At 37.4% G+C, this 17,191-nt stretch overlaps 1 protein-coding gene across 6 annotated transcripts in view; it reads right to left on the bottom strand.

The window, feature by feature from the left end:
- mast4 (microtubule associated serine/threonine kinase family member 4) overlaps positions 1-17,191 on the bottom strand; it is a 107,280-nt gene that overhangs the window by 55,360 nt on the left and 34,729 nt on the right. For 4 of the 6 annotated variants that reach the window (XM_041969236.1, XM_041969235.1, XM_041969238.1 and 1 more), the window contains exon 4: positions 948-979. In XM_041969236.1, coding sequence (XP_041825170.1) covers positions 948-979 — 32 coding nt within the window. Of the gene's footprint in view, positions 1-947; positions 980-12,849; positions 12,922-17,191 lie in introns of those variants that run through there. The other 2 variants (XM_041969242.1, XM_041969240.1) reach the window with 1 other exon arrangement.

The raw sequence follows: 17,191 nt of genomic DNA on the forward strand, positions 1-17,191 counted from the left end.
GAGACAGCAACAGCAGGTGTAGAGTAGTTCTCACCCTAACACATCAGATTAAAGCACGGTTTATGGATTTATTGTTGTAAATTAACATGGACTAAGAACTGCATCTCACCTATTGTCTCATGGACCAACTAACACCTTTAATAACGACCTAATCAACATAAAGAGTTCAGTTCAGTGTCTCTTTTTTTGAATGACAAGACTGAAAATACAGTCACTCAGTCTAAAATAACAGACTAAAAGTGTGTGCAGAGTTTTATAAACTAGCAGTTAATGTGTGAATTTATTCTACTGCTAATAAGAAAATCTGGGATAACACCAACTTAAAAATGACAACTTGACTCTATCATTTAATCAAAATTTATTTATGAAGCACTTTTCATACATTAAAATATAGCAAAGTACTTTAAAGATTTAAAAAAATCTTCTGCCCACCATACACCCACCACCCCATCTCCAACACCACTTCTTCATCTCCAAACATATATAATATATATATATATATATATATATATATATAATATATATATATATAGAAAATCGTCTCAGATGAAGATTTATTATTAAAACTAACATGCAAAATCTTTTAATAAATGTCTATTTTTCCTGGAAAACGTAGCTTGTGGTATTGCTCAATTATACTGTATTACACACAGTCATGTTCCTGTTATTTGCATACAATTAGTCCAGGATAGGAGACCTGTCAGTGCATTACAGCCTACAAAATTACCACACAGTTGAATCAATATCGCTCTAATTCATTATAACCTTCACCTTAGAAGGATTCCTTACAGTATTAGACTGTTTTAAACAAACTGTATTAAAATGAAACTGGCAACTGTGCAGAGTTTTGTGACATTATGACTTCCATCTAAGTTTTACTTTGTTTAAAAACAAAATCCTGTTTAAGCCACTGATTATGTGTGCGTATCATTTATACTGGTACTTACAAACTGCCTCTCCTGGGAAGACTCAGCTCCTTCTGCAAAAGAAAAGAAAAAATATTTCAGTGCAGAAATTAGTAACAATTTTTTTTGTAGTTATAGTTTTTCATTAAAAGATTTTTCTGGAATCCAAACAAGACACAGGAGCAATAATAAAACTGAAATGTGGCTTCATGTTAGATTATTAAATGGTATGGAAGATACTGGGAAAGCATCTTTTGACCAATGCTCTGTTCAGTGTGACCTTTCCTGATGTTAAACTCCAGCTTTGTGTTAATGAAGACTGGAAGGAGACCCACAGCTCCTTCTGTGGGAGCACAACCTCCGTCCGTTTGGCTGCCTTTTCAATTAAATACATTAATGGGAAACTTCCGGTTGCTTGGTGTTAATAAGCTTGAAATGTCAGATGTGTTGTTGCTTAAACATGACACATTGATATGCAAATGTCCTGAGATGTATACCACTGGATTAGTGTAACTTTATCAATATATTCTGCCAGTCCAAAATAAAGTCACCAACTGGACAACAAACACAAAACAAATAGGGAAGAGCCTCCCGTTGGATAGTTACTACATGGATAATTACGTTTCAGCTGGTAAAAAAGTTCTCACTGCATCAGTGAGTTGATTCTCATCTCTTAAACAACGATGTCAGAAGACACATCCTGTAGTCGTAGACAAGATGTTTATCTGTTTCAGAACGTTCAAACTACTGGCATCAAGCAAAGAAAACATTGAAGGAAATTGCTGAAACTGCTAAAATTAGTTTAAGAATAGTCCAATACATTACTAAAAGCTGGAAGGATAGCTGGTAACCATCATCTTTGAGTAATTTAGTAAACGTTTGGTGAAATCAGATACAAAAAAAACACCAGCAGAACTGAGGCCTATGTTTAATAGTTAAAAAAACATTTCGCCATGAAGTATCTTAGGTTGCTGGAGAAGACTTTGTGCAGCACTTCTATCATCACTATATGATCTTGGAGAAAAATGAGTGCGGCTCTGGATGGATATAAAAGTGACACTGCAGAAGCTTTTCAAAATGATGCCACAGCAAATGTGTCATTTAATCAAAGCTAAAGGTGGTTGAACGAAATGTTAGTGTGCAACTTTTTTGGGACGAGCAGTGTATTTGATCAATCTAATGTGTGTCTATTCAATGCTGATTTTTAAGTTCCCTTAAAAGTTCATTTCCTCTCTCCTAGGACTGAAATACCACTGCCTGCCAAAAATCTTATTTAATGGACATAAAACTCACATAAAATTCAAAGTTTAAATGAAAAAAGGGATAATTAAGGTGGTAGTAAAGACTTTCATAAACCTGAATCTCTTCAGCGGTTCTGCTGCAGCAGCAGCTTCCCTGCTTCAAATACAGACGACATATGGAGGAACATCACAGAGCAGGTATGAATCTCTTATATCCCTTCCTGGGGAACTTGGAAACATGTTTAATAAAGCTGCAACCGGATTCCAAATTGTTTCCTTGATTAATGCAACAGCTCAAATAAAATCTATTTGCACACAGATGATAATGCTTTACATCTTTAATTAAGCCATTACATTTAATTACACAGTGAATTCACAAGAAATGCAGAAGTATGAGGATGTTTTACAGTCTGCTCCTACTGTGTGAATGAAACCCGACAGTTGTTTGACTTCTGTTGGTCTCTTAAAGTACTGTTTAGTATGTAGAGATGAAACCAGCAGCACAATGCAGTTAAACAAAGGTCAGGTCTGAAACAGCCCAGCAAACAATGCTCTCATTGATTTCTGCAGGGATTATGCTTCCTCACAAGCTTGTTATTTAAAGGATAATACAGTTAAGAAACATTTGCAGCATTGGAAAGTCCTTAAAGTTCTTAAGCAACTTTTCCCAACTATGATATAACAGCATTAGATTTACAAAAGCCTTTTGTACATTTATTAACTAAATCAGATATTTTTTTATAACTGAGCACAAGCAGATAAATAGATACATATAATTTACATCTCCCCGATTTTCCAAATGTAATTTAAAACAACCCATTTGTCTGCAATCAGTCATGCAGAGAGCTGAAAGACTGATATTTCATTGTATTCAAGTGTTCTAAAAATCTCTTAGTGTCTTAAAAGTAGAATGAGAAAGAGAGAAAGTACATTAATATGAAATGTAATGGATAAAGTTTAGTTCCTGCTCTGACGTGACAATGATCTGTCGTCTGTGGACATAACAATGGACATCTGACGGAAACAGAAAAAGAGGAAAAAATAATATTAAAAAAAATATTAAAGTGTCATGGAGGCTCTTGCAAAACTGAACCAAATATGCTTCAGTCTCAGAGATCAAGCAGATTCTACTTTTGATTAAAAGCCCCTGGACTTTTTTTTCTTGGTTCTTCGATATGTTTTAACTGACATCAGAAGGCTTTTTCATTTTTAACAGACTAGTGGGAAACAGGGTAGATTACAGTGACCTGGATGAATGAGAATATTATCATTTTTCACCCTCATTTCCCTCCACCTTATCTCCTGTCCTCTGTAGCTCCTCACCAACTCCTCCTTTACCAAGACATGCTGGATATTTTGTTTGGGCTGTGATGTATCTGCAAGTAATAAAGAGTTTACACAAAGATACTGTGCAGTTTGGGGGTTTGGCAGGCCATATCCAAAATTTATTGGCAACTTGATAACTAGCCTTAAAATTGTGTATTGTGTTGTGAATTACTCAACAAAAGCCTTGTCAGCACAGACAAGACAAAACAAATGTTTACAGAACTTTAATAGGTTTCAGGTTTAGCTCGTTTGCGCCATCAGCATTTACAAATGCATAGAAAGATTTGCAAGTTTTTTTTTTTTTTTTCTATTTTGTCGATTACATTTAATGTGTTGTTCAGCTCTGCAAAAACATTTAATTAAAACAAGGAACATATTTCTCTGAAAGTTGCCAGAGGATGCAAATCAGCCACAGATGATGCTGAAGCATCTGTTCCCAGCATCACATGAACAGCCACGCAAGTAACATCAGTCACAATGACAGACATGTAAACCAAGTGCAGATGACAACATCATCCTCAGACTTCTTGTAAAATTACAGTAGATTCTTGAGAGGGAGGTTGATGTCTCATCATAGCCAGCCACACATTCTCTGTCCTCTTTTCCATCACACCAGTAAGACAAACCAAACTCTGCAGCTCTGTAAATTACCAGGTTGTGGGTCTGTTTCGTTTAGTAACTACAAATTCCACTGGCTTGATCATTAGACATTTTAATAACCCAATAAGAGTGAGCTCCTTTGTCTCAAGCGTTGTAGGACATGCAGTTGATGTGTATCGGCTGCTACAGTCAGCAGAAAAACTGCTAAGCCCCACTCTCCCTTTGCTATCAATTAGGGCTTAATGTCCGGCTTCCCCTGCTGCCTGGATAAGACCAAGGGCAGAGGGTTTCCTTGAGAGACATGACCACAGCTAACACGCCGCTAATTACCAAACAGCAAATGACTTACACCGATGAGTACCAGCCAATCACAGCCCTCTAAATCTCAGCATGAAGTCTGTGATTTAAATACCCATTTTCCAGTTAAATCAATTCATGCCCGAGGAAAATATTTACATCGAGTAAAAACAATCTTCTGATGACTTCCCCGTTTTTGCTTTTGATGCTTGACACTCTTGACACCTTTCTGAGTAAGCAAAGCTTGTGCAGAGAAAGGCCCTATTACTGACAGCAAATGTATTCAGCTAGCACTGCGTGACATGGTTTTAATGAAACAGGGCAGTGAAAAACATCAACTCTTTACTGCTTACCTCCAACTAATGTTTGGTTTTGTCTCATAATCATGTTTCCTTGTGTATATAAAGCAGCTTTGACTGAACACAAATTGAGATGTGTATATTTCACATTGCCTTTTAAAGGTTTATGTGATGTTACAGCATCAGAAACTCAGATTAAAGAAACAAATCAGAAATTACCCAAATGGTTAAAAAAGAATTAACACTCACGATGACCATTTGCCCTGTTATCATGACACAAATCATAATAAAACTAAAGCATTAAAATCACATCACTGTTGCTCATCTCAGGATGTGAAAATTCAGATGCACTAGTTCCTGTTCCAATGTGCTTCTAACAGTACATACAAAAGATTAATTACCTCCTCCAAAAACCCTGCCAGCTTATAAAGACACAGTGATGTGGCATCAAATAATTTGGCGCATGTAGGCGTGGTGTTCAAAGAAGCCCAACATGTGATGGTTAACTCTGACCGATTTATTTTCAGAACAGTAAAAAATGTTAAAGTGCATCCTCAGAATGATGGTGAAATGCATACTGCACAAATCAGTCTAATATTTTGATGTGCCATTATAATTTGACACATGGCATTACTGCCTCTTATCCTAAATTGATTAAAACACGTGCAGCTTCTCTGGATGTTTTTGAGTGGCCAGCTGAGACTTTACTGTCTCCAGGCCATTTCAGCACCCAAGAGTACACTGTCTGACTTTTCATCCAAGGCATAGGATTTGTGGAGAGTTTGACTTTTATGCCACCTGTGCCTCTCTACACACTCCACACTAAGCTATAAAAATGTGAATCACAGCAAATATCTTCACAATTCCTCACCATAAGTATCAGTCTTTATTTTCCCTGATATTTGCACGTTTTTCTTGCTTGCAATGTTGAACAGCAGGAGCACCGTTCAACCAGACAGAAAAGATTTGCAGTCACAAATCAGCAATTACAAGGACATTCTTCATTTCAAACCAAATAGTTAAAATAAAAAAAATTAAATATGAGTTCAAATCTGCAAAAGGACTGAGCTTCTTTTAAAAAACAGATGCTTTACGCTTAACAAAAAACATGAACTTACAAGATTTACAGAGCAAAAGCACTCAGGTTGCTCAGGATCTGTTGTATCTGTTGATTTCACGCATGTCAAAAGTGCATAGTTGTACATAGGAAATCTCGGCTACACAGAGTGGAAAGAAAAGCGGAACCACAAGGCTGTAGTTTTCTGCAGCACAATTAATTCAGAACATGGCAAAGCTCAGCACCTCTGATGACAACAGCCAGACTCAGGACCGTTTCCTTGGAGAAACAGAAATGACGGCGGTAACAGGTCACAGCAGTGCATAATTTTGTTGTGATTACTTTCTCTGCAACAAACCACAAATAATGAGTCACATTTTCCTCTTTCTGTGTTTGGTGCTACTTATAAGCAGGTGTCAATGATTGTTACCATGGAAACTGGTTCCTTTTTAGCCTCGGGGTAAGTTAGCAAACTTTTTAGATGTTGGCTCTGTCAAAGTATTTTTTTTTTTATCCTACATTAAACAAAACAATAAGCTTTTCTCTTTTTAGACAGCCTTGTTAGATATTAGACACCACTGACACATTTTCCTTTGTGTCATTTTGTCAAAGCATCAGTGGACTTGGCTCGTTAGAGTTTCTGTCTTCATGTGCCAACAGTCTGATTGAAGCCTGAGCTGTGCATCTATGCCACGGTCAGAGTTTCACTCACAACATTCATCATCCAGACCAGGCAAGACCAACAAGAGATCCATCCCTTTCATGAAGAGTCAGAAATGTACATATTTCCTCTAACGGCCATAAGTCTACACATTTTTCTTTCGTTTAAATAGTGATAAACATTTTCCCTTATGCAATTTATATTGCTTGGCAAATTAATGGCCGAATTAAATTAAAATAAATTCAAATTCATATTTCTAAAAACTTAGGTGAAACTTTTTCTTCTATTCAGCCAAATCGCTACAATATTGTTAGTTTAATGGGTGCTTGGTGAACTCCAACTGTATTCAAACTACACATTTTTACTTTAAAACCCAGTTCAGTCCTGAGTTGACAAAATCTGGAGAAAGTTAAATTCAAGATGTGACTTATGAAAGCAAAGGCCTTGAGAGGTTTTGAAAGGGAACCATAAAGCTTAAATATTTCCATTACAGTTTATGATCCACTGTTGGTTGCAAAGCTGTTGAATAGTTAATAAAAACTGAGATGAACTGCATGAACAAATGTCATCTTTTTAAAGCACGAGTCAGGGAAACAAACCGGCGACAGCATGCTATGTACAGTTAATCACTTGTTTATCATGTCATATATTCAATTTATCAGAGATAACTGTTGTTATACAATAAACTTGAAAATGTTTTGTTCCACAGGGTAGAAGTCAGTCAATGCCTTCAAGCAACATAATTTCGTTTTCAAGACACGACATCAAAGCTGTGCTACTGCTCTTGTAAAAAGGCCCCTGCTGCATTAATAATTCCCTTTGATTCATTTTGGATTCTCCTACATTTCAAGATCAAAAGTGTACTTAGTTTAACTTCAGTTTGCTGCTGACTTGCAAGGAAATCCCCATTTTTATCAGATCATCACCTTGAGTGACATCAGAGGGTGCACAAAGTCAAATCCCCTGATCTTTGTCATCACATTTATTGTTAATTCTATGTGCATTAACCAGGCGTGCTGGACTGGTTATTTACAACTGACTAATCGTAATCAACAGTGATGATGGTTAATTACTAGCTAACCATCATCTAACACTGAGCAAATTGTAGCCTTAGGCTGCATGTCATTTTGACAGAGCAAGTGTAAACTGACACATTGAACAAACCCTCCTGTATACCCACTGTGTGAAGGCACATGTTACACCCTGCTGCCAATCAGCTAAAACTGAATCTCACACCTATTAGAGCAATTCAGAGTTAGCTTAACATGCTTGTCAGAAGAGGAGTTTCAAACTTCTGAGAGCCCATGTTGCAAGCAAATGCACGACCTGCAGACCAACCCTCAGTTTCTCTCACTGGCCTGTAGCCCTCTTAGCATTAGTGTGTGTCAGAGTCAGGATTATAATAATCTTAAAAAAAGAAGCCTGAAGCTAAGCTAACTGCTAACTGAGGCAGTTCTGTGAATGCTAATGTTATTATTTTTGATCATGAAAGTAATTCATTTTAAGGTCGACTGACATCTGCTTTGATGTGGAAGTGCAACATTTTATCAGCTATGTTAATGTGAATAATGGTAAAAAAAAATAGGATAAGTGATAATATATAAATACAACACAATAAGAACAGTTTGGTGGTTTCAGGAATTAATTAAATGTAAAAAACCATCAGTTCAAATGAGAATAAAACGTAATTCAAGCATCATCTAAGCTGTGCCTCAAAGTCAGATACTGGATGTGTGTCTGAACATGAGGAAAGCTCAATGAGAGCAGTAAAACCAATTTTCTGCTCTGAACACATGCAAATGAAGCTGGTTGTCTTAAAGTCCAGATGCTAAGCTTAAGAAGCAAAGAAAATGACCTGAACATTTTGACCAAACACAAACAACAAGAGGACACTTGACTTTTGTTACCAGTAACAACTACATCAATAAATCCAAATGTACTGTTTGAAGTAATATTTTCTACCGTTATTCACAGCTCAGCATGAAAAATATTGATTTGTGCACCAGCAGGAGGAGATTCAACAACAAAACACACCGATACAGTAAGAAAGCTTTGCTGATTAAATCTGTTGGTGCTTGTAGCTGAATGTTAGGTGTCAGAAATGCTTAATCCACCTCCTCACTCTCAGACGCAACAAGGAACCATTCAGCTCCTGACAGAGACAAAATACTCCTTTTTGATGAGCTCTCTTTCATGGTAATATCTTTTTAACATCATTGGGAGAGATGTGGGTGCTTCACACATTTCTGTGTATTTATTTTACTTTGTTGTCTGATAGTTAATGAGCCTGGTTAATGAAGTCCTGTTCATCAAAATGTATAATGTCATACCAAATTAATTATCTGCATTTTCATTCAACTGGTGGCCTCACTGTGTTTTAAGATGACTGCTGGTTGATGCTAATGACAGACGTGATGTACGAACTCAGACAACATGAACAGCTGAGGATGGGAGACCGGCATATAGAAATGCTTGGGCTACGTTTGGACGTGTGGTACCGGAGGCAAAACATGAGCAATAAAATCATAATTAATGCTTTAAAACTGTAAACCATGCAGAGAATGAGAGAATGTTTCATAATACAGCTTTATCTGATATTTATGCAATAATAAAATACTACTTTAAAAAAATCTGATCACCTGGATGAATTTATCTCAATTTACTTTATTTGTCCTTAATATTAAGCAGAAACATGGTGATGAAAGTGGAAATGAACATAAGAATTTAACATTGTGTCTGCAGGAAATAAGATTATCCTAAATACAATTTGTTGGTAGGGCACATACAAAATCTGAATGGATTAATGTACTTTCTGAAAAAATAACAGCCTCATCAGATGCTATTGTCTCCTACTGGAAAGGGTTAGGGTTTTCTTTTTCTTTAAGGATGTTTTGCATGAAATTGTAACCAAACTCAGTTTTAATCTTTATCAAATTAAATTATTTAAAATTTTAGAAATAATATAATAACATTAAATGAAAAAATACACAAAAATGTTCATTTCAAATTGTAAATATCCAACATATCACATTTTTAAGAGTGTTTGGACGCTGTGAGAATTTGAAATCATTCATTATCAAATTTGTTTTTTCCAGTGATGACAAATGAAGAAATGACCTTTTATTCTGACCCCTTTCATAACATCAGTGAAGTGCTGCTGGGGCTGATAGAAACTCCCTGTTTAGCAAAAGGACACTTCAGTAGAAAACCTTTATTTTTCTCACTAAAGAGAGGCTGGCCTGTTCATGCTTTCCTCCCTGATGAGAGCTTATCTTCTGGGCTTCAGTACAGCAGTTTGTCTATTGTTAAAATGTGCTCTCATGAGAATATAATTTCAACCTGTAGTTATTTTAACTTAAACTAAATTTATGTCTGCTCTCACATAAGTGCTACAATGTAAATTAAATGTGGCGTCTACTGCCTTGCCGGTCTGGTTTACACCCACCAGCTATTTTTCACCAATTCACACAGACGGCTCTTTGGAGACGCACAATGTCCCTGCACTCATTTAAATAGCTACCTTTTATTATGAGGTAGTGTTAGATGGATGTCAAAAGTACAGTAAAGCTCACACAGCAGTGCAGTCACTGCTGACAAGCTGCTCCTAATTAAGATGAAGGACATGCGTAGCTGCTGTTGGCATCATTAAAATCCATGTAAATCCTAAAAATTCATCGTAATGAGGGAAGAGGGCAGCTATACAGACCACAAACCTCCTGAGAGTGCAGACGCAAGTTGAAAACTAAAAAGAACTAAAGGTGAAAGACAAACACCTGCAGATTCGTGGCTATGCTGGGGCTTTTCTAAGTTAAAAAGGCTCTAAAATAGCCAGAGTACGTATTTCTAACCATTTTGGTTCATAGAAAAAATATATTCTAAAAATTCTTTGGCATTTTAGCAACAAAAAATGTCTCCCATCATAAAATAAAATAAAACACGTAAAGCACTCTTTTAGATTTTTGTTATTGTGTTCATAAAAAAGCCAATAGACAATATTTATGTGCTAATGTTTCACTCATTTAAACGAAACAGAACTATGAATAAAGTAAAAATGAAAGCAATCAGTATCCATTAACACATGACAATCACCTTATTGATCATTTAGATTATCCTCTTACCAATGCTCCTGAGAGCTACAGGTTCTCATTAGAAATTAACAGAGGACAAATATTTCCTTTGATATGCCAATAAAGAAGTTGCAGAGGAGACTCCTCCTCAATTTTCTTCTGAAATAAGAAGTAAATTATTGAAGTGGGGCTTTAACAACAAAGACAGAGCTACAACTGTTATCTAAGGAATGCAACAGCCCACATGAAAAGCTGGCTTACATGCACGAAAACTAAAATTTCCACCCACTGGCAGCACTAATGTGATTGAGATGCAGACATGAAACTTGGTAAAAACGATCTGTTGCAAATCAGCGTACCAAATTTCAAGATTCAGGGGATGTCAAAGACTTTCAGAAAAGAAGGAAGAAGGAGAGATGAAACTAAAAAAGATATGATTCAGTAAAGAATGAAAACTGAACGCTTACACAACTTTGATTTTCAAGAGATACTAGCTGAAATTTAATCTTGAAACACCAAAATTAAAGAATAAAAGTGTAACAGCAAGGAAAAAATAGGAAATGCATGTGGAAATATTAAGTAAAAAATGAAAAAAAAGTAGACAAATGTCAAAAATATATTTAAAATACTATTTATTTTACTCTTCATTAATATATAAATTAGTTGCAATAAATACCTTTTCTGTTGCTTTTTCCATTGTTTTTTTTTCAGTTTTTTCTTTACCTCATTTATCTTAAAACCACTTGTGAAAACACATACATTTAATTTTCCTCTGAGGTTTTTGTCTTTATATTTCCATCATCACCATTTGTTTTATTTGTTAGTGTTTGTATTTTAGCATTTATTTATTTCTGTGTCTATTTCCTAATGTATATATTCTCTTTTGTGGCAGTCGTATAATTTCGTAGATGATTCTTAGTATACAGTGCTAATTTAAAATCTTGTCAAAGTAAATATATGTATGCATATAAAATTAAAACAGCAGTGAGTTAACCAAGTAAAATTTATGTCTGACTTCTATATTTTTTCCGGAAGGCAGGGCACTCACATCTTCTGCACTATAAATAGTTCAGTTCTTACAATCCACCCACCATAAACAAGCTCTGAAACGAGTGATGTCATTGTTTCCTGGTTTAGGAATGAATGGGAAACTGTGGAGCTGAACCAGCTAAAATCCCTTGCCTGACAAACTAACTTACGTTTCTTCTGAATGAAAAAGTAAGAGCACGACGGCAGTTTAACCACAAGACCGCCTGTTCTAAGCATAATCAATGCGTGTTTGGGAACATGAGGAAGTCTTGCATAGAATGAGGTAAACTGAGAAAGAGGAGGTTGTGTCCAACAAAAGAAAAGAGATTTAGGCAACTGTGCACAAAATTACTATTTGGAAGGTTTTGATTAAAACAACTACAAAAAAGGTATTAATGAGTTTCTCAGGGGAAACCAGTAAGACCATCAAGAAAAAAAAAGAAGAAAAAAAAAAAAAAAAATCAAGGAGTGCAAATTAGATCAAAAGATTTATAATCACAGAAGAACACGTTGACGTGTTTGTGGACATTAAAGTCAAACAAATGCCATAAAGGCAGTTTTATTGGTTTAATTCATCAGCAATGGTGCAGTCGAGGCAGAATGGATCTCAAGGAGTTTGATTCCTAACACATGCAGCTGTTTGAGCTGAATTTTAAACAGGCTTTAAACAGGCTTCCTCTCTGTTTATCAATTACTTTCAACGTCCCAACTAAAGTAAGCAAAATGATAAAAATCATGTCCAATTAATGCCCAACTATGGCATTAAAAATGATACATTATAAATTTCATATTTCTGAACACTTTGGTCTCCTTCTACACATTTATTTGTATGTTGTGTTATGACAGAGTGACAGCAGTAATTTGCATAAGTAAATCATTAGTTAGGAGTGTTGTCATGAACTCGGCTCACATCTCAATCACGGTTTCTGACAGAACAGTGAAAGCCTCACTGTGCACTTAATTATCATAAAAAGTCAATAAAGCCCTTCTCACAACACACTGTAATCAAATCTTGCTGCATGAACACAGATATCCTATTCTCCTCACCAGCATAAACCACAGATGAAATGTGAAAAATGACTTGATTTAACATTTGAACACAAATTCCCAGCCATGTAAACTATTATTTAGACATCCTAACAGAGAAAGAAAGTAGTGAGGATCACCAGCTGAGACTGAATAATGTCCACACAGCTCTGCCAGCTTCTCTCACATGCAGGACACACACACTACTGTGCTGCCAAGTGTTAACACAAAAAGTCTCAACTGTGCTGTGATAAAAGAGCAGCCACTGCAGGAGAGTCACAAACCACGCACCCATTCAGACTCAGGTCCACACACAAGGATGAAGGTCTTTGCTCTCCTACCTGTAACCCTCGTCTCCTCAGAATGCTGGATTCGTCCATGGCACACGGCCCTGAATGAACATGCCTCCCTACCGGCTCATATCCATGCTGCACTGCCTCGCTCCAGCCTCCTGCTCCCTCCCTCCTTCAGGCTAAGTCTGATCTTAGCAGCTGCTAAACACTTCCATCAGAACTTATCTGATTGGAGCCGGGCGGTCAGCTGACACCTCCCTCTTGTTCCTCTCCTGTGTAACTTCAGGAGTGAAGGAGGAGAGAGATGGAGCTCAGGAGAATCAGGGAGAAGGCAGCTCTAATTTAGCGTGGCAACGGGAGGGAGGGAAGTGTCGTGGTGAAGGTATAGAGTGGGTGGGGGGGGGGGGGGGGGGGGGGGGGGGGGGGGAGACAAGTGGGAGCCCCAAGACTCATTTCTGTGTGCAGCCACGCTTTTTGGGCTCCACAGATGACCATGAAAATGAGAGGATATCCTTCCCGGCATTGTTCTGCTCCCAGCTCAAGAATGAATCTGGCATCCTGTCTGCAGCAGGCAGCACCAACACACCACGAAGAGCAGAAAATACACACCTGAAGGTTAGGTCAGTGACAGAAACATGACAACTGACATTACAGACGGCATTAAAAGTAACGGAGAAGGGGAGAGAAAGGCAGTGCATATGGAGGAAAAAGGGAAATACTAGCAAGGCGTAACGTTAAAGTATAAAATGTTCCTGATTTTAAAAACTTGCTCTGAAGATGTAACAAATGTTGAAATGTGAGTACAAATGATGCACATCTTTATTTCCAAATAATCCAGTACAAACTCATTATGTTGAAATCAACCAGCACACCCTGTTACATATACAACTGCATATCGTGTCAATTTCCAGCGATTTCATGCACTGCTGCTGCTCTGCAGAACTGGGTTTTGAGATACTCAGCAAGAAACTACAGATCTCCACTCTCACAAGCTCAGTGTCCCCAACACCATCCTGAATTATTAGCATTTGTAGAATAAGTTGTTTTGATGTGCCATGCTGCCAGTCCTATCCTGCAATTTCACATTCTGTTGCAGTCTGTTTTATTTTCCACCTCCCTCCTTCCTTTTTCACTCATTTCCATTCACTATGCTCCTGCTCTGTGAATATTAAGTGGGCCCCTTCCATTCTCCTCATCGCCAACCAAGCTCAAATGATGTCTCTTGGTGAGCAGAGTAGCTATTACAGCACAGGGTTGTCAGACAGGTGACCAAAACATCTACTTTCCTCATTTTCAAACATGCACAACAGAAAGCCGATGGAGTGTTGCGACAGTCATTTGTGTTGGCGTACTGATAAGGAAGCCCAGACGGGACAGCTCAGGTCTGTGCTCCCTTAATCGGGCTGTTTTTTGAATAAACCGCTTAAGACCTCAGAGGACAAGGATTACAGCAGTCAACTTTTTCAGCTTGAACAATGCCCTCCAGATTACCTGAGGGAATTAAAGAATGCTGTTATGTTCAACTGACTAGTCTCGAGTCACTGCTCAGCTGCTTCAAGGAACAATAAAATAATTCCACACTGGACTGAAAATTAAGATGAGGAGCGGCAGAAACACAAGGGAGGGGTAATTTGTATGATTCTGTCTCCAATTCTCTGCAGTCAATAGAAACTTTAATAAGCACCACTGCCACCTTGCTAATGTTATAATTTGTCATTTAAATGATTAACTGAGATACATTTCATGTATCTGCAAGTACAGAATTTTATAATCAGTCTAAGAAAAAGGCTCAATACTTCCATTTAAATTTTGTTTTGCTTGCAACAAATGATACTTTCTTCTAATTAATAACCTGCAGAAATCTTGATTAAATCAATACAACTTTCTTGGGGGTGTGGGGTTGGGGGGAATTACTGAAAGAAGCCTGACATTTTACACTATTTTTACACTGAAGGTGACAACATATTGAAATCTGGACCTCAGAGCCACTACCTCCAAGGCGTAAGCCTGTAAGCTACAGCAACATGAAGACAGATAACATTTCACTGTATCCTGCAGGCTGTGTTGGACAGTAGTTTCTAAAAACCAGATTTCTGGGATAATTATTCTAGTTCATTAGCATTGAGTGGTTAGTGTTAGTGTTCAGCCCACTCAGTTGGGGCTGATAGTGAGCTGAAACTTCCTTGCAGACACATAAAATCCAATATCAATACTTTCATTTAAAACACTTAAGTCAGTAAACGTGTTTCTTTTGGCTGTGCACACTCCTGCAACCCAAAGTGCAGCACCTTCATTGAAGCATTAGCACGTGCATCAGGGTGTTTTGTTCCCATCACTTCCAGTTCAGAAAACAAACTATGATGATCAAAGCCAGAGCTGATTTAAAAAATCTATTACTACAGCAGGGTCGTTTTGCAGTGGGTTGGTGGGTTTGTTAAACCAGTGTAAAAAGGGCTTTATTATATTGAGATTTCAGCATGAGATGAGCAAATATTTGACATTTCTGCCTCACATTTACAAAATTTACAAAAAACTTCAGTTAAACCATAGCAGATCACTTTTTGGTTAACTTTTCCTACTGCAGCACTACAACTGCTTGTCATTTTGTGCACAATAATAATAATAATAATAAAATGGTCAGCTAAAAGTAAAGCTACTTTGAGGTGGTTTTGGGGCAGTAACAAAGGCAGATAGTTGGAGCCAGTGACCCTGGAGCAGTGCCACAGAAAAGTCCTGCTCCAGGGAAAGGTCCAGGAGGTGGTCTGCAACTCATTTCCACCTGGCAGGTGGGCAGCTCAAGTTGTTTTCGCTGCCTTTGGAGAAAAAAGGGAGTACTGATGCTGAAAGCATGCAGAGAGTGCTGATTGAGTGACCCACAGCCTCTGCCTTGCCCAAGCTTATCAGACCAAAAGGGTGACCTGCAGATGTAAGGCAAGCAGAGGAGGGGCATGGCCTGTGAGGAGAGAAAAGTCAATTCCTTCCATACAAAGCAGTGCAAAAACATACACATCTGACAAAAGCCAAAGGAGTGAGAATATCCAGACATGATAAAGTCTACAGAGCCAGCCTCCCAAAGGATGAGACAAATCTTTAAACCTTGACAACAAGAGCAAAGATAGTAACAGAGACAAACCAATGGCTGCAATGCATCACCCCATTCCTTTCTGGATCTTCGGGTTTGATTAAATTTGAGTTTTATAAATGTTTGCATTCAACAGAATATGATGCCAGCTTGAATCCATTCAGAAAATCCAGTCAGTATTCTTCTTTGTTCATTTAGCTTCTGAGAAAAAGTCACACCACACATAAAACTGTCACATTTAAATTCCACAACAGAGAACATCGTCTCTTAAATGGGGCAGAAGAAGTTAAATGTCTCAACTGCAGCCATTTTATCCACACTGACAGTTACTTCCCACCCAGACGTTTACAATAACATGCTGCATTGCTTGACTTTTGGGAAAGCATGAGATCAATATATTTCCAAACTTGCTGTGGAACGACAGTAGAGATCTAATAAAATGGATAAAAGCCTTACTTGGATGGAAAACTCTTTGTGTGATAAACAAGATTTAATTTTCAGCAGCTAAAGAACAAGATTTATAATCTCTTGTATCTAAATAACTGTCCCTACAGTGATGGTGCTCACAGTAAGGACATATATTTGTTTTGAATTAGTCATCTTAAATTTTCTGTGCATTATTTACTGTGTTTATGTAGTTTTCCATCTATGATTTTCACACATTTTGGCTGGTTTTGACATGGATGGAATAAGGTTAAGGTTAGTAAAACAGGTACCCAATTTAAATGTGTCAGCTTGCTTTTATAAAGTAATCTTTTCTGACTTCTTCCGAGTGGGCTCTAATTTCAGCACCAACTTCAAACTTGGACAGAGAACAAACATCAAATTCTGCATCAAAACAATCCAACATAGGGCAGATCAACAATAGTGCAGAGCAGTGGGTTTACATCTACAACCCAAAGACCAAATAACACTCTTCAAAAGAAAAGACCACTGTCTGAGACACTATATTAAAAGGTCAAGAGTGAAATCAGGAGTGTGCCCTCAATTTTCTGAGTTGTACTGTCATGTCAGGAGGACTCTGAGCAAAAACATTCAGGGTTAAAAACCTCAAATTTTGACAGAAATCATGCCAGAAAATTCAACAGTTTATTACCTGCACTAATAAAGTAATCACCTCCTTTTCTTCCAATAATGAAATTCCAGTTGAAGCTTTATAGTTTTAGAACAATGGCAGAATCAAAGCAAATATGCATCTCCATGTGGTCAGAGGGGGGCTTCGAAGGACCATCCCAAACACAGCGGGTGAGCAGAATAATGCTGTGAAAGACCACTTCAAAAAGGCAGAGGCTTCAAATTCAAAGGTAG

This window comes from Melanotaenia boesemani, chromosome 19 (assembly GCF_017639745.1).
Source record: "Melanotaenia boesemani isolate fMelBoe1 chromosome 19, fMelBoe1.pri, whole genome shotgun sequence".
Lineage (NCBI taxonomy): Eukaryota > Metazoa > Chordata > Actinopteri > Atheriniformes > Melanotaeniidae > Melanotaenia > Melanotaenia boesemani.